Here is a 20306-nt window from a genome sequence, read left to right as displayed (position 1 = left end):
TTTAACTGAAGTTGCGAGATAGTTGTGTTACAGTTTTCTTTACTGCCTTGCTGATTACTTCTGATTTAGGTGTTGGAAAAGTCACATTTCTGTAATATGCAGTGTTGCTTTCCTCAGTCTACAACTTTTAGGCCTGCCAAATGCAGATTAGTATTCACATTTGAAGCAGATTTCAGGTATTATCTCTTAAGATTTCTTAAGTCAGTTTCATTGGTTGCCTATAGTGGTATTAAAAAGGTGTAATGGATCAGCATTCACATTAGCTCAGAAATCTACTTTCCTTTCAACCTTTGGGTGTATTTGACTAGATATAAAATTTAGGTGGATATTTTTGGTTCTGACAGCTGATTATTTTCACTTGCAGGTCAGACAGCTTACAAAAAAATCAGGATCTGGAATTTGAAAGGAACAAAGAAAGATTTGAATTCTTAAAGGTACTGAAAAAAAAATCTTATTTGCATGGAGAAACATTCAGTGAATGAAAGTTCTTCTGGTGTTCATGTTGAAAATTTTTTACTCTAATTCTTTTTGTTTCAGTGGGGCTCTCAAGCTTTTAAAAACTTGAGGATTATTCCACCAGGCTCTGGGATCATCCACCAAGTGAATCTGGAGTACTTGGCAAGAGTGGTGATGGATCAGGATGGCTACTACTATCCAGACAGTGTGGTGGGCACTGACTCGCACACCACCATGATAGATGGCTTGGGAGTGCTTGGCTGGGGTACGTACAGCAGCATATCATGAGTAGTCTCTTGGCTCAGGGAGCTGTGTTTTGGGCTCTGATGAGTTGACCCGGGCTGGTGGGTTAACCTCCACCCTGTCACTTCCTCACTCCTGCTAGAACAGTGTGGGAAGAGAACTGGAAGTTCAAATGCAAGATTAAACTAATGGGTGGGGACAAAGACAATTTAAGTGAAGAGGGGTGAGTGTAAGGAAAGGAAATTAAAGAAGTGATGCAAAGACAGTCACCACCTCCCATCAGCACATCAAAGCCCAGCCAGTCCCTGGGCAGTGGCTACTTTGGAAAGCCCACCTCCCAGATTGATGCTGAGCATGATGTTTTATGGCATGGAATATCTTGTTGTTCAGCCCTGGTCAGCTGTCCCAGCTGTGCCCCTCCCAGTGTTTTCCCCACCCCAGTTTACTTGCTGAGGGGCAGGGTGAGAAACAAAATGCACTGATACTGTGTAAGCACTGCTCAGCAATAGCTAAAACACTGGTGTGGTATCAGCACCGGTTTGGTCACAAATCTAAAACGTGGCACTATAGAGGCTGCTATGAAGAAAAGTTATCTCCATGCCAGCTAGACACAGTTACATAGCCTAACCCTGAAAGCAAGTAATGTTATAAGGTCTCTTACAGTTATATAAGGCTTTGTAACTAAGCTCCCCTTTCTGGTAACTGCCTCAGATGACTTCTGCTGCATGTGTTGTTGGTTTTGTTTGAGTTTTTTATATATTCTTTTCTATTCTGCATTGAAATCACAGGGAGGTAGATGAGGAAAATATTAAATAAAGGAAGGGAATTGAAGTATCATTGACCATCCAATTGTTCTTGTGTCACTTGGCTACTTTAAAAGTGTTGGGTCATCCAAAAAGTATTGCAAATACTAATCTATTAGGTGGAAGGTGCTGAAAATTAAATCTGAGTGAGTTAAATATGGCCAGAGAGGACATTCTGAAGAACAGGACTGTGATGTTCTAATACCAGTACTCTGCAGAATATTTGTTACAGGAATAAATATAAGTAATTTATTCTTCCTTGTAGTGGTGAACTGTGGTGCTTGAATTATTGAATAAATAAGTAACTATGGGGTGGAAGTATTTGCAGTAGCAAAGACTTCAGCTGAGGCTTTATTTTCCTGTGATATGGTGATAGGAGCACTATTGAAACAGCTGTTGTACAAATATGGAACACACTGTTTTTAAAAAATATTTTCTAGTTCACGAATGTGCTTGTGAAGTTCTGAGCACCACATATGATAGGACTTTTTGTTTTTAATAATCCAGCTATACTACTGTAGCAATATTGGTTGATGGAGACTTTCTATCAGGGATGAAAGAGTTCCTGGCTTAGAATGCAAAGGTAAACAAGTTCAGTGTATCTAAACCATGACATCTTTGGGATTAGACACATCTCTTATTCTATATTTGGTTGCAGCATATGCATGGAGCCATCATTTAGATAAGTTGTAGTGCTAAAAGCTGCTTGGAAAAGTGTGACTCTTAGCCTCAGTTTTCCTCCAGAATTTGAAAAGTATGGCTGGACACAGTCTACAGCATATGTGCTCAAAATGCATGCTCTTGGATCCAACATTTCTTTCCAGAGGCTGGTAATGCTGAACTTGGTTCATGACTGTCAGTGGTAGTCAGTCAGTTATATTGACTTACTTCACTTTTTAAAAATAGTTCAACACCCAGTGAAAGGAGCCGCATGACTGGATCTGTCACAGCATTATCTTTTAAATTAACATAAGTATATAATTTTGAATAAAAGAGATTGGAAATTATTTTTCAGAACCATTATTAGATTAAGTGGGAGAAAGGATTGGAGTAGTGATTTGGCATTCATAAGTGACTATTACAGGCAGTTTGTTCTAGCTCAGTATTCATTAAGCTAAACAAAAGGTAGAAGGAGATTTCAAAGGAGAAGATAAACATACGAGGGACTTTCTACAGGCAGCAAGTTATAAAACTGCTTGATGGTTTGGCTGCTTAATGCCAAATTGCTAGATAATAAACATCGCAGGTTTATTAGATTGCATTTGACTATAACATCTTGATACATTACCTTAATAAATTAGCAATATTAAGTAGTAGCTGGAATTCTAATACTGAAGGTGCTTATGCAAGGGTTCCCACCTACACATTCCCAAACCCTGTTGAAACGTAGTGGACATAAGGGAAGATATTTCTGTCTTAACGAGTAGCTTTTCTGTTAGCATTCTTTAGTAACGTTTCTTTCTTTCAAAATAACTTCTGAGTTTTCGTTTGGTGGCCAACAATCATGGTCTGCTTATATTTCACTCACAACACATCATGTTCAGTGCCTTGTCAGTGGTTCTTGGTTTAAGATATTAAATAAAACTTTCACATCTGTTATTGTGAAACCCAAGCATTCTTGGAGTAAGTTATTTAGATTCACCTAATACCCTGTCTAATAGCTTAGGAACAAGGATGAAAATACGAAATAAAATGAAATTAAGAAGCCCAACCTTGCAGAAACAGTAGTAAGATGAGGAGTGCCTCTTAGCAGAAGACTCAGGCTGTCTGCTTTCTCTCCCCTTTCACACCCTAAATAGAGTACTCATCAGGCAGTTGACTTCATGTGTTTGTCTCTGACACCTTCGTATCTTTCTAAATAGTTGCATTGTATCCTCCTGTTGCATGCAGGTGTGGGTGGCATTGAAGCAGAAGCAGTGATGTTGGGACAGCCGATCAGCATGGTACTTCCTGAGGTGGTTGGCTATAAGCTGGTAGGAAACCCTCAGCCACTGGTAACATCCACTGACATTGTGCTCACCATTACCAAGGTAAATTACCAAGATACGATATTTTTCCATTACTACCAAGAGCTAAACACATTCTGTAGGAGAGTGCCACTGTACTGACTGCTTGAGAGAGCCCTGTTTGGGCTTCCACACAGTAATTTTGGACTTTTTAGAAGCTTTATCACTCTCTGTGGATTGGAATCAGCTGATCAAGGACAATTTTCTAGGCAAATCTGTTTCCAAGAGGCCAAACAAAATATGTGTTGAGATATTTTGGAATTTGGTAATGTTTTGGAGCAACAGTGCTTTTCCGCTGCCTCAAAAATCCCCCGATGACTTGTTTTTGAAGTCCCCACTTAAAATAAGGCAATATAAATCCTGGAAACCAGACAGTAAGCATTTTAGTCTGATGTCTTCCATGTGCAGGTGTTTGACTCATGTCATATATTCTTAATATGCTTACTCACTCTGTTCATTGTCACTGAATTAAGAGTATTACTGGGTCAGCATTAGTGTTGTTGGAAGTCAGAATTCTGGTACACAAGTTCATCATGGATGCTGTCTACAGAGAGACCTTCAAATGGGGAAAGCTAACATTTTTTTCATTATTTTATTCAGATATTGTGTGTGTTCAGTTTTACTGATGTTCTTGTGCAGTTGGTTTTCCCTGTTTTCCCATCTTAGTGGGTTTGCTGGCTGAAGACTCCCTACACAGTTCTCCTCCTCTTAGAACATCATGTTGAGAAAAATACAGTTCTTGTACGATAGTCTGGTTTAAATGAGAGGAAGAGCAATTAGAAGGAATACGTCCCTATGTTGTACCTTACTACTGAAACTTTACATCTGTGTCCTCATCTTCATTATTTAGTTTACTAAAAGCTTCCTGGTTTCAAATGGCTGTAGAAATCTTCACATAACAGACTTGCTTATGTTTGACACGTAACAATGACACAGGCACTATATTTTTATAACAGCACCTTCGCCAAGTTGGAGTTGTGGGTAAATTTGTGGAGTTTTTTGGTCCTGGTGTCGCCCAGCTGTCAATTGCTGACCGAGCCACCATTGCCAATATGTGCCCAGAGTATGGAGCAACAGCTGCCTATTTCCCAGTAGATGATATTAGCATTGGATACCTGATACAAACTGGTGAGTGTAAGAAGAGACCACAAGTTAGGGGGTAATTGACAGGAGGACTCCAGGTCTATATGGCGTTAGTGGGATTGAATCAGGTGAAGCCACCTGAGCTTCAGTTTGTTTTTTTATTGAGGCTGGTTTTTGCACTTAGGATTCATGTTTAGGAAGAGCTGAGTGTTAGACTTACCGAACCTAAATGCCTGCCCAAAATCTGATCCTAGTTTGTCCAGATGACAGAAACAGGCCTAAGATTTTGTTCTGCAAAAGCCACTAAGTCTGCTCAATTGGTTTGTTTTTAGTGGGTCTCTAATATTTGTCTTGAAAGAGTCTTGTAGTGCTGTTGACACTACATAGCCTGTTACACACTTTTTCTTGTTCTGTCAGATGGTGGTTCCTCCGTTTGACTTGCATTTTGTTTTTGCTGTATCTGGCTTTCATTTTAGGCCGTGACAAAGAGAAGGTTATGTGCACAAAAAGGTATCTTGAGGCTGTGGGAATGCTAAGAGATTTCAAGAACTCCTCTCAGGATCCAGACTTCACACAGGTTAGAAACCACTCTGTCTTCTGGCTCCTTGCTTTATGCCCTGTCTTATTTTATTGTGACAATTGTATGTTTTTCACAGAAGAGATAATCAAGGGATTAAGAGATAGTCAAGGGATTTCTTATCCTTTGGTTTGGTCTGCACAGCTGTCTTATTTTAAGGCCCAGTGGAATGAATCAGCTGGCTCTTCAGGTGTGAAAACTTGGGTGTAGGTATAGATTGGCTCTCAATTGACCTCTAGCTAGTGGAGATTCTGCAGTTTGTTCCATGGAGCTTTGAGAAGTCCTGCCAGATTGAAGAGTGCTCTGAAGTGTAGCTATGGAGATAACATGGATGTTGTCTGTGTGAGACTTGTTTGCAGTTCTACACTTCTTCTGTTCAGCTGGTTATTTTACTGTGTGAATCGGGACCCTTAGAAGCCCTGTGTTGTAACCACAGAGCACACAACTAATTTTCTATGCAAGAAAATTAAGATCTTACTCTGTCCAGGAAACTCAGGAATATTCCTGGTTTTCTCTACTGTAAAATATTATTTTGTAACTTGTGTTTGGGTTTGCATGATTATTCAAAAATCTTATAGGAAGTCTTTGGAAGAATGTAGCACATTATGAAAACAAAGTTGGAATGTGGGTGAGGAATAGATTAATAGTCTGCTTTGGTTTGTGTCAGTACCAGTATTTCTTCACATAATTTTTTAACCTGCCACTAGCATGCGAAAAGACAAATTAAAAAATAATTTATACGCTTAGATGCTTTAGTCACATTTGGTTTTTCAATAAGTTTAGTACTTTTGATAGCCATACCTATGAGCTGGCAGTGTTTAAAACTAGAACTGCTCCTTTTCTTCTGATCTTCCCCTTCTCACGTGTCTTCAATAATTTCTGCAAATAAAAATGTGCAGATTTAGCATTGGTTCAACAGCAGAGGTAAGCATACCTGTGGCTTACCTCACTTCAACCTACCAGGCAGTGCCCAACCACTCTCTGTTTATCTTACTTGAACAGGTTGTTGAGTTGGATCTCCATACTGTTGTGCCTTGCTGCAGTGGACCAAAAAGACCTCAGGACAAAGTTGCTGTGTCAGATATGAAGAAGGACTTTGAGACTTGTCTGGGAGCCAAGGTAGGGACTGGGAACACTTGGGCAAACAAACTAATGCATGCCTCTTAAAGCTGTCTGGTGTTCACGAGCTACATTCTGGGGTTGTGTGTTGTTTGTTTGCCTACTGAAAAATAGAGGAGGGTATTAGACTGCAGTTTTGAATGTGACAGAAGCAATAGGTAGTTCAAAATTGCAGTGTTGTTTCTCTTGCATAAAACTGTTCAAATCCTATTGGAGTAGTATTTCTTTCTGATCGTAGGCCTAACATGGTTTTGACATGCATTAGAGATTTCTGAACTTGCCACAAAGGGGGGTTGTTGATAGAGGGGCCAAAATACCTACTGCACTGAGTTCTGAGCTAACTACCCAGCTCTTCAGCTCTCCAAGCATTCCAAGGAGTTTATGCCCAAGTTATCCACAGCATAGTTTTGCACTAAGAATTGAATCTATTTAGCAGAGCCGAATTGCGTGTGTCTCTGTGACACTGTGATGTTGGTGGTAGACAGGAAACAATGACTACATTCTGCATCATCCAGTCAACAGTGGTCATTGAAAGAAGAGCTAGATTTGTATTTGAATGAATATTCCTGGATACTTTAGTTTTCTAAATCACTTTGAATCCTTATGTGATACAGTAACTATCCTTGTTAAATGCATTACAGAACTCTAGTGATGTAAATTGAGAAACCTAAACTGCAGCAGTTTCCAGTAGTTCTCAGTTTGTTACATTTTCCAAACTCCATTAGGTGATCTTGCTTTTCATGGCATGAACAGTGCTTTCTTGCTCTTTGGTTTTGTTTTGTTTTTTTTTTTTAACTGTCAGACTTTTACCTCTCAAATCAGCTCCTGGTGTACATTTAAGCTGTTTGGTAATCATGGCTTAAAAATCTTATAAGTTAAGGCTAAAATTTCAGGACTAGATTGTGTACTAAGACTATGTGTGATCAGGAATCTGGAACATACAGGAGTAGGAAGCATCTAAGCAGTCCGAAGGAGGATATGTTCATGCAGGAAGAAAATACAAATACATTTTGCTGCAAAGGCTGCCTCTTTTACCAGTAAACAGAGAAGAGGATAAACTCCAGAAAAAATAATTTTTGTCCACCATTTTGGTTGACCTGAGATGCAAGCCTTCACCATCAGACCTAAAAGCACATGCATGGATGTGACTAAAAGATGCTTCTCATTGGTGAAAAAACAGCCTGATGTTCAGTCAAAATACTTGTTAACCACTCCTTTTGATTCTTATTTTCTCCTCCTACAGCAAGGATTCAAGGGATTCCAAATTGCGCCAGACCGACAAAACAGCATAGTCAAATTTAATTTTGAGGGCTGTGACTTTGAGCTTTCTCATGGTTCAGTCGTGATTGCGGCCATTACAAGCTGTACAAACACCAGTAATCCCTCAGTTATGTTGGGTGCAGGTAAGTTGTTTTGCCTAATGTGCAGTAGTTTATGGCTCTGGATGTGTGTCTTAAAGACACTAACAACACTGATGAAATTCAACACGTACAGTCCTGGTTTTGTCATTTGGAGTGCTAAAACTGAGCTTAGTTTCTGGGTAGCAGAAGGACTTCTGGAAATGGTAGCTAGAAATGTAGGTTGACAAAAATGTGTCCTTCCTGCACTGTCTTCTCTACAGGGCGAGCTGGAACTTAATTAACCAACACTTTTGACACTTTTTCAAATGCACAGAAGCTGATATATAGAGCTAAGAAGAGGCTGTTGAAAGTCAAAGCCAGAAGAGGGACTGTGAAGAATGGTCTATTGGTGTAAGTCATAAGGTGCTCTGATCTGTCAGCAGAGTACAAAACACACATTTGGCTAGAGGTTGCCTTCTAAGGTTGTTACAAAGAGTCTGAGGGCATGTTAGGTGTAACTAGAGGAAGCAAATTGTGTTCTCAGGGATTGAGAGCTTTCAGAGCCTTTTGTTTTACATCTCAACTGCATCCAAGAAGAGGCCAGAGGTGGGCTTGGTATTCACCACTACAGAACATTCTGACTTGGTTGTGTAAAATTTCAGGTCAGGAGATTGTTCATTTTTAACATGACTAGTCTGGGCAGAAAATTTGTCATTCCTCATGTGTGCTTCTGGCAACAAAATAGGAATGAAGAGTGTCACCTCAAAGGGTTCAGTCTGTACTGGACAAGTTTGGCCCACTTTCCCAGATGCTTGGCTACATGTTCACATATTTCTTTCTCTCTTCTGCAAACATATATGTATATAGATGGTATCTGTCACTGCATCTGTAGGATCATCGCTGCATTAGGGCTTACTAGTCTGTCAGACTGTTCATGTGATGCAGACTTTATTCCTACAAAGGTCAGCAGGGATGTGCAATGGGCAATACAAAGGCCCTTGACCAGAGAGGATTATTTCCTGGTTAAAGTAATGTAGTTTGTCTTTATTCCTGTGTGGTGCTGGGAAGCTTTTGGCTTGTCAACATTCACTTTGTGTGGCTTTTTGATGTGGTATTTTCACCTGTTTTCAGACTAGGGTCTGTCTTTGGGTGCTTTACAGTACCAGCAGTTCACCCTCCTCCCAGGCACAAAAAGTCTTTTAAATTCTGGCAGCAGTTTCAAAGTCCATCATAAACTAAGACAAAAGAGGGCAAAAGAGAAACAGAGGAGAGACCTGCTCGTTTTCTTACCACTTTGAGAGGAACGGAATTGAGCAAGGTGTCCCAATCCACTTGCCCTTAACAGGACAGCCAAGGCAGCATACCGCTTTCTCAGGTCTGTTCTGCATAATCACAGAAATAGAGCTGTATTTCTTTCTTCCAATGATCAAGAAGTAGGTTTTCTCCAGGCAGACTCTCTTTGCCTTGTCTATTCCCTTAGTTCTAGCTGAGTGTGTATCCTCAGTTGTGTCACCTGTTCAGGACAGTTTCCTGAAGTGCTTGGCTTCCAGGCTAATGACATGCATTTTTAACTCTCTCTGAGGCAGTAGGGATACTGATCTTTCAACCATCTTGGTTTAATAGCTCTATGAGTTTAAAATGTAGAATGTGCTGCAGATACAAATAAAGTTGGTTCTTTGAGTGCATTCACGACTATGTAATGCACAGCACCGTGAAGAATGTAATCCTAAGGATCTTAGTGTACGTGCTCAGATTTGGTGGCTACTCCCACCTTTGCTGCCGTTCTGTACAGCAGCACTTATGTTTTGACCTTGACAAGGAAGGAAAAGGTAATTGTCAGTCTCTGATAAATGTTTGTAAACAAATGTGTTGACAACCTCTGAGATACCCACAAGAAATGCGATAATTTGGCTTTCAGGATGAGGTTTCAAATGAAAATAAATAAACATACAGTGTTCCCAAATAAGTAACCAAGCAAAAAAAATCCAAGATATGAACAGTTGTTTCAAGCTATTGCTAAGTATCACACTAAGTGGGGGCTGTGTGTCTGTGGGGATAGGGGTATGTGCTGTAGGAACCTTGACAGCCTAATTTGAGTTTATAAAGGTGTTAGATTAGGGTTGCTCAGAGGAATTGAAGTTCTGCCATTTCCTTGCCAGTTTTGAGAGTTTGACTTTGCTGTCTTTTGAGAAGTGATGTGAGCAGGAAGACTGAAGGAAACACTTTCAAACAGGCTGTCAAACTCTCAGTTCCTAGGATGATCATTTGTTCATGGTTTCATTTGCAAAAGTATCCAAGAGCTCCAGTTTCTGCAACTTCCTCTTCAGTAGCTAAGGAACCTCATCAATTTCAGGAATAGGACCGCTTCTTTAAATTCACGTGTGTAGGCCATTTCACACAACACTTAAAAGTGTCATGGTCCAGGTTGTGTCTAGCAGAGCTGCCAGACAGCTGGCAAACATAAAACAGTTTGATGACATCTTCCTGTCGGAGATCATGTTGGATCAAAGCACAGCTTATGTCTATTTTCTTATCTAAATGGATGTCATGTGAGAGGGAAAACGCAGCATGGGAATGTAAAGTTTTGCATAGTTTGCCTATCTGCTGCTTCTTTTACATTCATCCTGGGAAAGAACTGGGGAGGACTTGTTTTCTGAACATTCGTCTATGTGTGGACAATTAATTTCAAAGGAATGAATTCAGGATAAATGTGTGTGTCTAGTAACATGTTCCATTGAAAGATCTCTATGCATATTACAAATCCAGGAGTAGTAAAACAACACTCGTGCAACAAGCTGTGGATTGTGAGATAGCTTGTTTGTGGCAAGGGCCAGCATTGGTGCTGATAGCTTTCTGCTTCTGGGGGTAGCAAGCCCTATGCTGGCAGTTGTTTCTTCTCTGGGTTACTAGACCATGGTAAGCGGGAACTTAACGGTTCTTCCTTGCATTTTTTGTGAGACATTTGTTTTAAAAATAGTGTTCTGAATTTTGAATGTCTGCTTGCTGCCCCAGTGAATGCATCTTATTGAAAGCAGCTGCCATCAACTTTCTAGTGGAACAGAAATTGCAGTCTGGATCTACAGTTCAACAGAGCACTTAAGCTGGTTATTATGGAATCAGTGCTGTTGGCTCACAATTTCATTGCTGCTGCCTTTTCTGTTCCCACTTATTTAATGGTACTTCTCTTAACATGCTTGTCCACCAAACTGTCTTCACTTCCAGGAAAATCTGCAACCACCCTCTGTATTTTTCAGGATTGCTTGCTAAGAAAGCTGTTGAAGCTGGTTTGACAGTGAAGCCATACATTAAAACCAGCCTGTCCCCAGGAAGCGGGGTTGTCACTTACTATCTGAGGGAGAGTGGAGTTATGCGTTACCTTTCTCAACTAGGGTAGGAGTGCTTTTCTTGCTGTTGTCCTATGGGTGCTTCAATAAAAGCATTGTCAACATGTGATGCAATAGAATAACTATTTCTCTGTACAGCTTAAAGATATTGCAGGTACCTTATGATATGATCCTGCATGAGTGAACACACTGCTGTTGGGTTGGCTGGCTTTATAACAATGATGAAGGCCTGCTGTAGCTTCTTGAGGACTTATGTTCTTAAGCATGAGAATGGGTTATTTTCAACACTATCATTCTGAAATAGTCTAAATCACACTATATTGTGTTACCTAGTAAGAGGAACAACATTTCCCATTCTGTGTACATAGACAGTCACTGCAATGGTAAAAATAGAGCATTCTCAAAAATGCTGTTTTCAGCACAATTTCATTTGTTAAAGCAGTGCATCTCCTGAAAGTAACCGTTGCCAACTGCTGAGTGGTTAGATGTCTTGCTTCAAGATAGCTTTTTGTTCACCATTATTTTTGTGCTTTGTATAGGTTTGAAGTGGTGGGTTATGGCTGCATGACATGTATTGGCAATAGTGGACCCCTACCAGAGTCTGTTGTTGAGGCCATTACACAGGTATGCAGTTTTTCCTGTGCAGCTCATTTATGTAAGCCGTTCTCTGCTGTGTGCTGTTCTGAGCTGTATTATACTGTGTGTTGACTCTTCTCAGCTCTGTACAAAGTAAATTCAGTCTGTATTCTCTTTTCTGTGGGACATGTTTTGGGATTGTTTGGAAGGAGACAATCTGTGACTGTCCAGTCATTGTTGTTGCAGTGTAGTGAGGCTCTGCAGACTTGCTGTGTGTGTGGATTCTGCAAGCACCTCACGTATCTTTGTCTCAAACTCTGTGTTACAGGGAGACCTCGTGGCAGTGGGTGTGTTGTCTGGCAATAGGAATTTTGAAGGTCGTGTCCATCCCAACACCCGTGCTAACTACCTGGCCTCCCCACCACTGGTGATAGCCTATGCAATTGCCGGGACCATCCGGATTGACTTTGAGAAAGAGCCTTTGGGTAAGACAGTGTCAGGATGCTTCTTTTCACAGCTTATAAATGAAACTGTTTGCAACTAAGCTCTTCAGAAACATTTGTCCTAGGGAAGTGTTTTAAAGTACTAAGCACCTCTGGGAGACAGAGTATGTAATTGTTAAGAGTCGGAGCAACAAGGAGTTACTATGATGGAGAAAGAATAATGCTCAGGTGTGGCTTCCCCCCAATTCCACTGGGTGGTATTTTTGGTTTTATACAGGTGATAGTCTTTCAAGAGCTAGCCTGAGTTAGTAGCTTTTCCTTGTGCAGACAACTTTAAAACATCCATTCCAGCATAAATGATTCTATGAATTATTCTGGAAGGCCATGGGTAGTCACAAAAGAAGGATTATGTACAGGCATTATCAAATCTGTGGCACACTTTCTTGTCAGATCCTTGTAGGAGAAATAAAGTGTCTTGTGAGTGTTACAAGGAACACATAGCTAGAGGACACAGTGGTAAACTTTTTTCTTCTTAATGAAAAATTTATGTAACAAATGTTACAATACCATTTTATACAGGAATAAATGCTTCGGGGAAGAAGATTTTCCTGAAAGATATCTGGCCAACAAGAAACGAGATTCAGGCTGTTGAGCGTCAATTTGTTATTCCTGGGATGTTCAAGGAGGTCTACCAAAAAATAGAGGTGAATTAATCCTCTTGGCAGTAGTTTGATTGATGTACTATGCTATTCTGAAGACATTAAATAAGATGGTCATGATAATGAAATGAACCTTTTTCATCTATGCGTGTTGCTCTTGTTCTCACAAATATTCAAATGAGTTTGGTTTTTTTTAATTATCTGGATAATTAATTCATTTTTGCAGACAGTCATGTTTTGAAAATTGCTCCGTTTGATATTTTTAATGTAACGTGTAGATGATGTGTTTTCAACAGCCATCCCCAGCTGATACTAGAAGGTAGAATATTCCAGCTTCACAAATGTCTGATTTTTTTTTCAGCTGACATAAAATTCATTTGCATTAACTAACAGGATTGACATCAGAAAAAAAACTAGTACCTGGTAATGTCTTCCTGCAAATCTTTCTCAAGTGTTGAAACAAAATGTTCTTATGGTTGATATGTTAGGGAAGCTTCTTAAAATTACTGAAAAATACACTAGAGAATTATAAATTGTTACCTGTGTACATAATACAGGTTATTCTCAGAAAACAGGATGAATGTCTCTTCTTTTGTAATGAAGTGAGGATTTTCCTAAATCTTTTACTAGATAGAATCATTAAAAAAACCCCCTCAAACATAATGTATATTGTTATGTGCATTTTCCAAAGTGCTCTAAGATATACGCAAGGCTTTTGCTGAAGTCAAATTTGTAATTTCACCTGGATTCTAAAGTAATTATGTTGCTTCTGAAATCTTAGAAACCAGTGAAAGGATTCTGTGTGTTTTTCAGACTGTAAACAAATCTTGGAATGCCTTAGATGCTCCTTCAGATAAACTGTATACTTGGAATCCCAAGTCTACTTATATCAAGTCTCCTCCTTTCTTTGATGGTCTGGTACGTATGTTCTTTTTCTTTGAATCAAGTCAAAGTGTGCAGTGGTCTTGACTCATATTGAAGGTGAAGTAACGCCACTCCAAAGGGCCTGAGAGGATCCATAAAAGCCTGTTGAGGCCCTGGTTCTTAAATGTTAGAATTGCACTATTGTGTTCATTTTAATACAAAAACATGAGTGAATCTCAAAATTGTAAGGATTCCCTTTCACTTCAGGGCTCTCGAAAAGTCTCATTTTCCTTTTAAGTTGAAATACTTCTAAATAGTCACAAAGGGAAAAAAAAGAGTAGGAAATGAAACACACAGTTCTGCCTGCTTGCATTTTGCAGCAAATAGTTCCGTGTTTGGATTGCTAATTCAGTGTCATTTAAAAGTAAATGGAGATTTTAATGCATGCACAGGTATAGGAATCCTGGATTTTCATGCATGTGTCACACAGGAAGCCTTGGCTGGTTTTCTTGTCTCCTCTATTTTCTTCATGCATGAGCCTGCCGGCAGACAGCCGGGGCATCATGTTTGTTCAAGAACATAAACATTTTTAATAGGGTGAGGTTTTTTCTTTTTCCTAACTTGTATAAAAAGGGAGACTTTATTTTGCAATTTCCACTTTTTTGAGAAAGGTAAAGGAATTATTTTTTGTGTATTAATTGTTTTGTTTGTATTTATGATGGCTTAGACATTGGCTCTTCAGACCCCGAAAACAATAGAAGATGCTTATGTCCTGTTGAGTTTTGGGGATTCTGTGACAACTGACCACATATCTCCAGCAGGGAACATCGCAAGAAATAGTCCTGCAGCCCGTTATTTGACCAGCAGAGGGTAAGCACTGCTTCTTGTTCTTGTCATGAAGTGGGAAGAGCAAACACACCGCAACTATTATACCGTGTTACGTGCACACATACCTTCTGTCTGTTCACATACACTTGTATACCTTAACGGATGCCCGGACAACATATAAATCAAGAAAGAAAAACATTTCTCTTTCTGCTGCTTCGGCAGCTCTCACTGTGTGTAAGAAGTAGAATCGAGTTCTGTACATGTGTTATCACCGTAGAGCTAAAGACCTTTTAATGGAAATAGGGGAAGAGGATGACTTACTGCAAAAACTAGCCTGTAAGTTTATTCATAAATAAGGGAATCAAGATTTGTCTCCATATCAAAACAAAATGACCGTTTTCCTTAGTGCCAAAAATGGGTTTTATATTCATTTCTTCTAGCATGTGCAACTGGTTCCTAGAGCTAGGCTCTTAGGCACTACAGAACATCCAGAAGTTAAGGTTTCGGTGCAGCTGCAAAAACTGGCAAATCTATTGTGGTTGGAATCCAAACTCTTGTAAAATGTTAATTTTTTCTATAGCCAGTCTGTCAATTTAGTACTTGGGATTCAACTTAAGGCAAGACTGAATAGGTCAACTTACCAAGTTGACCTATTTGGTCTGCACAGCTAATACAATGCTTTTATTCTCTGATTCAGCACTTCTTACAACTTCAGTGATGTTTTGAGCAACAGCACTGACATAAAAAAAAGTCCTAACTCATTAGACTTAATAATTTTGGGGAAAAATGGATTAAAACACTGTGATATAATGAAAACCAACTGCTCTGGACTCTTTGACCCTCCTGCTATCAGTTACTTTAAAATCTGAATAGTCCTACATGCATTATAAAACAGATGATGTATGTCATACCTGCAGTTTAGATGTAGACCAATGCAAACAGTCTAATTTTCTTTCACATTCCAGTGTATTTTTTGTTTGCTGGTTAGACTGGAGTGTCCCCTCATTCTCATATTTCTGTTTGCAAGTGAACTTTTTTTTCTGTAGTTCTAACTTGCAGCAGAGGTTCTTGCTGCCTTTCAGCTATCTAGCACAGTGCTCTGCCTGTTTTCTAGATGCTATAGTAATAAAATAATAAGGAGGATTTGCAGGCACCAGCTATTAAGAAAAAAGTCATGTTGCATCTTCTGACAATATAAATTATATCCTTGCATCACTGTCAGATACTGTTTTCTAGGGCAAGAGTTGAGAATACTATGGAAGCTGCTTTTTATGACCAAACCATAGCTATTTTTAAATTATTTCTCTTTTATTTCAAAACGTCTGAAAAGTAGAAATATTGGCTAACTGGATGCTCATGTCAGGATGGGAACTATGTACATACCTGCCTCATAAACACCGGTTTATTACTTTCTTTTTTTCGAGCACAGAATGCTTTTAGTCTAAAAGCAACACAGTTTCCTTTCTTCTTTCCCTTAATAGCTTGACTCCTCGAGAGTTCAATTCTTATGGCTCCCGCAGAGGGAATGATGCTGTCATGGCCAGAGGGACATTTGCAAACATTCGCTTGGTCAACAAGTTTATTGATAAACAAGGACCTCAGACTATCCATTTCCCTTCTGGGGAAATTGTAAGTACACACGCTGCTCTAAACTGTGGCTCACTGACAACAGACTGGATTAGTGCTGGCTTTCCTTCTTACGGCTTAGGTAATTTGCTTCAGTGCCTTTTAAATAAAGCTAATTGAGGGGACAGGAGCTGACTCAGGGAAGCAGTCACATGTACTTGTGCAATGTGGTGCTTTCAGGCATATCTGTGGAGAGTGTAACTACTGTAAAAGCACCAGTGGAAGGTGCAGGTTTGTGTGGAGAGTGAGATCAGACTAGAAAGCTACAAAGTGCTGTATGGTCGATATCCTTTAAGAGCTATTTGGTGGAAGTTGTGGGCTTCAATTGTTTATGAGGGGACACTTTTTTTTCCTCCTTTCCCTGGAACTGTGCTTCCACTCGCAAAAAATTTACAAAGTGTTTGGCATTTTTATTCCAGCTGGACGTGTTTGATGCTGCAGAAAGATACAAGCAGGCTGGTCATCCTCTGATTGTGCTGGCTGGGAAGGAGTATGGTGCGGGAAGTTCCAGAGACTGGGCTGCTAAAGGACCATTCCTCTTGGTGAGTGGCTACAGTAAACTAGGAGGACAGTATTAAAAGTGCATTAATTTGTCAGTAAGACTAGCTTATGACCAATATCCCGGGTAGCTCATTCTCACTTTTGGTAGCAAGAGCTATTTTGAAATCTCAGCTGCCTCCAAGAACCACAGTAGAGTTGCCAAAGCTGTTTAATATTAATAGAGTCTTGACTGATCTTCATCTAGAAATCCACAAGGCTACACTAGAAAGGCCAGTTTCTTTCCTTCCACTTTCCACAACCCCATAAATCATAGTTTTGCTTGCAGCAGCATCCTTAAGCTCACTTAGCAAGGAAACTAGAAAGTGTAAGAGAAGAATATCAGTGAAAATTAAATTTAACATGGCTTCACTATGGGAGCCGAATAGAGATCCACATACAGTGAAATATCGGTTTCTTTCTTCGTCTGTCCAGTCTTACAGTACTGTTTACAGCAAGAACTCTGATTCAAGCTTTCTTGCCTTATTAGAAAACATCTTATGAGAGCTGGTGTTTAAGTTTAGCTAGGCTTTTGGAGTTTTTTTCTGGCAACGAGTTTTTGTATTAACTGTATTAACATGTAAAATGTTAAAAATGAATTAAACTGCACACTGGTGCTTATAGGAGGGCAACACCGAATTAGGGAGAGTTATGGAAATGACTAGTGGTGCCCTGCGTTAGACATCTTAAAGTAGAATGCAGGATTCCTGAGAAAACGCATGTAACTTTTTTGAGTCAGACCTCTTTTAAAAGAGGTGTGAAGGTTAACATACAGCCAAGTCATTCTGGACAGTTTGCTGTCAGACAGACCTGCTGACTCTACCAGTAGATGGTAAATGAAATGGAGGAGACCACAAATGAACCCATTTTCTTTTTATGAGTGCAGAAAGACTGTTCTGAACTATGAAGTAACTCAACCTCTTGTGTATTTCCCAGGGTGTCAAGGCTGTACTTGCTGAAAGCTATGAAAGAATTCATCGAAGCAACCTGGTAGGAATGGGAGTGATTCCTCTGCAGTATTTACCTGGAGAGGATGCAGGAACTTTAGGACTCACTGGACGGGAGCGTTACACGATTATCATTCCTGAAAAACTAAAACCACAGATGAATGTCCAGATTAAGGTATGAGACACTTAAGAGCTGAATTTTCTGAATCACTATAATTTTACTCAAATTCTCTTCAAAACATATGCTGTCATGTGGAGTCAGATTCTCTCACATAACATAGAGGAAAGAATTGAGATGGTGAAGGAGATTAAAACAGTTATTCTAATAGGGATTAAACTGAAAGAGGGTAGAATTAGATTAGATACAAGGAGTAATTTGAGATGAGGCACTGGAACTACTGCCCAGGAAGTTGTGGATTCCTTCTCCTTGGAAGGGTTCAAGGTCAGGTTGGATAAGGCTTTGAGCAACCTTCTCTAGTGGAATGTTCCTTGCCCATGGTAGTGGGGGTTGGAACTAGGTGATCCCTAAGGTCCCTTCCAGCCCAAACCATTCTATGATTTTCTATGATTTACTATGATGGGATATAAAAGCAGGATGCTCAAATTGTTTCATTTAACATAAAGCCATCCTGTATTTTGGACCAGTCACTCAAAATCCACATAATTTCTCAGTTATAAATGAAGCAGCCAATGCAATGAGACTCCATACTGTGTTTATGGTTTGTTTTAAACCTGCTTAAGCAGCTTCCTGTAGTCTAATGTGGATAGAAGTACTGGTGCCTGTTCACTTTAGCTTTCTATCACAATTTTTTAAGATGGCAAAATATCATAGTAGTCCTTATTTTACTATGATGTCAAGTAACATGTGCAAGGTTCTGCTGCTTGAATGACTTTCTTTGACCCAACAGCTGGACACCGGGAAAACCTTTCATGCCATCATGAGATTTGACACTGATGTGGAGCTCACTTACTTCCACAATGGCGGCATTCTGAACTACATGATCCGGAAAATGGCATCCTAATAAAAAAAAAATTAGGCGAAAAGGTCCAGGTACAAGCCTGCTTCTCGTGAGCACAATAAAACTATAGTAATCATGCATTTCGAAGTGTGAACCATAAAGTGAACAATTTTTTTTTCTGTGGATTTTATTAGAGGGCTTGTTTACAATGCTGAATTTTTCTGTGTATCAGGAAACTGGACACACCCATATAAACAGCATTTATTAACTGTTTTGTATGGCAGTTGGCTTGACTTACCTTAGAATACAGTGCAAAAGTCATTAAAACACTGCTGGCATCTGTAGAACTGTGGCAGATCATGTGCTGATTTCATGTATTTGATCCACTTAGTTTGACTCTGAAGTTAAGTTCTATGCTCATATCAGTGATGTAGAAATTAACTGACAGTATAAAAAAAATTTTATTCCTTCCTGATTACCTGACAGTGACTTGCTTTCTTATTCAGTTAAACAGAATCTGAATCTAATACTGAAATTATTTAGCTGTTTATTAATTTTAAAAAATGTGAACTCTGTTTAAAATCTAAGCCTTTGTGGAAAGGTGGACTTATTGGGGATATTTCTAATGGATAAAATAAAATTTATTTTTAAAAAGTTTGGTGGTTTCTGTCATTTTATCCTTAGTATAGGGATGTAGAACAAAACTTCGACTTAAACTCCTCTCATTGTCCCTGTAGGAACAGAATCATCCAAGTCTTGACTTTCCATGTTGTAATTCTAGTTTCTTTGACAAGTCTGCATGAGAGAATGAATACAAATACAGTCAGATACTGGCAGTCTTCTGTAACCTAACAGAATATTGGCATGATGTAATTCCCTCTGTTTTGTGACCTCAAGAAGACAATCTCCACAATTTCAAGATCCTAGTCAGCAATTTCTATGGCAGTTAGCAACCAGTAATTACATTAATGCACTCAATGAAGTCAGTGACTGCCCAATCAACAATGCCACGTGAATATATTTACCGGGATAAAAAATCTACTCTTACTCAGGGATCAACAAGGTTATGGTACTAATTCTCGCTCTTAACTTTATTTACAGCAACTGCCACAACAATTAACATAGTGGAGAAATTCTTTCAAAGTAATCTCCTAATGTGTTTTTAGTGCAGTCAGGTCTGGCTGTCTCTGGATAAAAAACAACTATTAAAATAGTTATGAAAGAAGACACTTAAGGAGGGCACAGGGATTGCACTGTACCTGCTACAGGCTATTGCTTGATTACAACAGAGCTCCTCTAGTACATCCGTGAGAGGCCCACCATGATGTTGCAGGGTCTGAAGTGTCTCTCATGAGGAGACGCTGAGAGAGCCAGGACTGTTTCATCCAGTGACAGGAAGGCTCAGGAAATGTTTCTGCTGTTTCTGTACAAATATCTGAATGGAGGGCACAAAAGAATATGCAGCCAGGCTCTTTTCAGTGGTGCTTAATGACAGAGCAAGGAGCAGAGGGCACAAGCAATGTGAAACACAGGATGTTCCCTGTGAACAACAGGAAACACTTTTGACTCTGAGGGACCAAGCACTGACTGGAGGAGATTGCCAAGAGAAGTCGTGGTGTCTCCATGCTTGGAGATGTTCACATGCTGTCTGGACATTTGGACATTGTTTTGGGCAATCCCTTGGGTCACAAGATGACCTCTGAGGTCCCTCCCAACCCATAGCTGTTCTGTGATTCTGTGAACAGTGACTTGTTGATATGGTAGTAATCTTAGTAAGAAATACACAATTTCAGGCTCTTTATTTTTTTTTTAAATCAGGTATTCTCAAAGGCCAAATAGAGTGCTGGTGTTCTTCCCCACCCTCCCATCTCCACTGTGCACTGAAGGAAAGGCTCC

The 20306-nt window shown here is 39.6% G+C and overlaps 1 protein-coding gene across 2 annotated transcripts in view; it reads left to right on the top strand.

Moving 5' to 3' along the window:
• Positions 1-19066, top strand: part of ACO1 (aconitase 1) — a 37323-nt gene extending 18257 nt beyond the window's left edge. For both annotated transcript variants that reach the window (XM_082302239.1, XM_082302240.1), the window contains exons 5-21: positions 365-434; positions 538-721; positions 3393-3532; positions 4465-4636; positions 5068-5168; positions 6171-6287; positions 7531-7690; positions 10882-11017; positions 11511-11595; positions 11876-12032; positions 12570-12694; positions 13463-13567; positions 14241-14383; positions 15823-15970; positions 16387-16509; positions 17441-17626; positions 18360-19066. In XM_082302239.1, coding sequence (XP_082158365.1) covers positions 365-434; positions 538-721; positions 3393-3532; positions 4465-4636; positions 5068-5168; positions 6171-6287; positions 7531-7690; positions 10882-11017; positions 11511-11595; positions 11876-12032; positions 12570-12694; positions 13463-13567; positions 14241-14383; positions 15823-15970; positions 16387-16509; positions 17441-17626; positions 18360-18473 — 2266 coding nt within the window. In that variant the 3' untranslated portion in view covers positions 18474-19066. The remainder of the gene's footprint in view (positions 1-364; positions 435-537; positions 722-3392; positions 3533-4464; positions 4637-5067; positions 5169-6170; positions 6288-7530; positions 7691-10881; positions 11018-11510; positions 11596-11875; positions 12033-12569; positions 12695-13462; positions 13568-14240; positions 14384-15822; positions 15971-16386; positions 16510-17440; positions 17627-18359) is intronic.
• The last annotated feature ends 1240 nt before the right edge of the window (positions 19067-20306 follow it).

Source organism: Coloeus monedula (genome assembly GCF_965178545.1).
Source record: "Coloeus monedula genome assembly, chromosome: Z".
NCBI classification, from domain to species: Eukaryota; Metazoa; Chordata; class Aves; order Passeriformes; family Corvidae; genus Coloeus; species Coloeus monedula.
The sequence above is the reverse complement of the archived record's forward strand: the minus strand, read 5'-3'. Positions and strand labels throughout refer to the sequence as shown.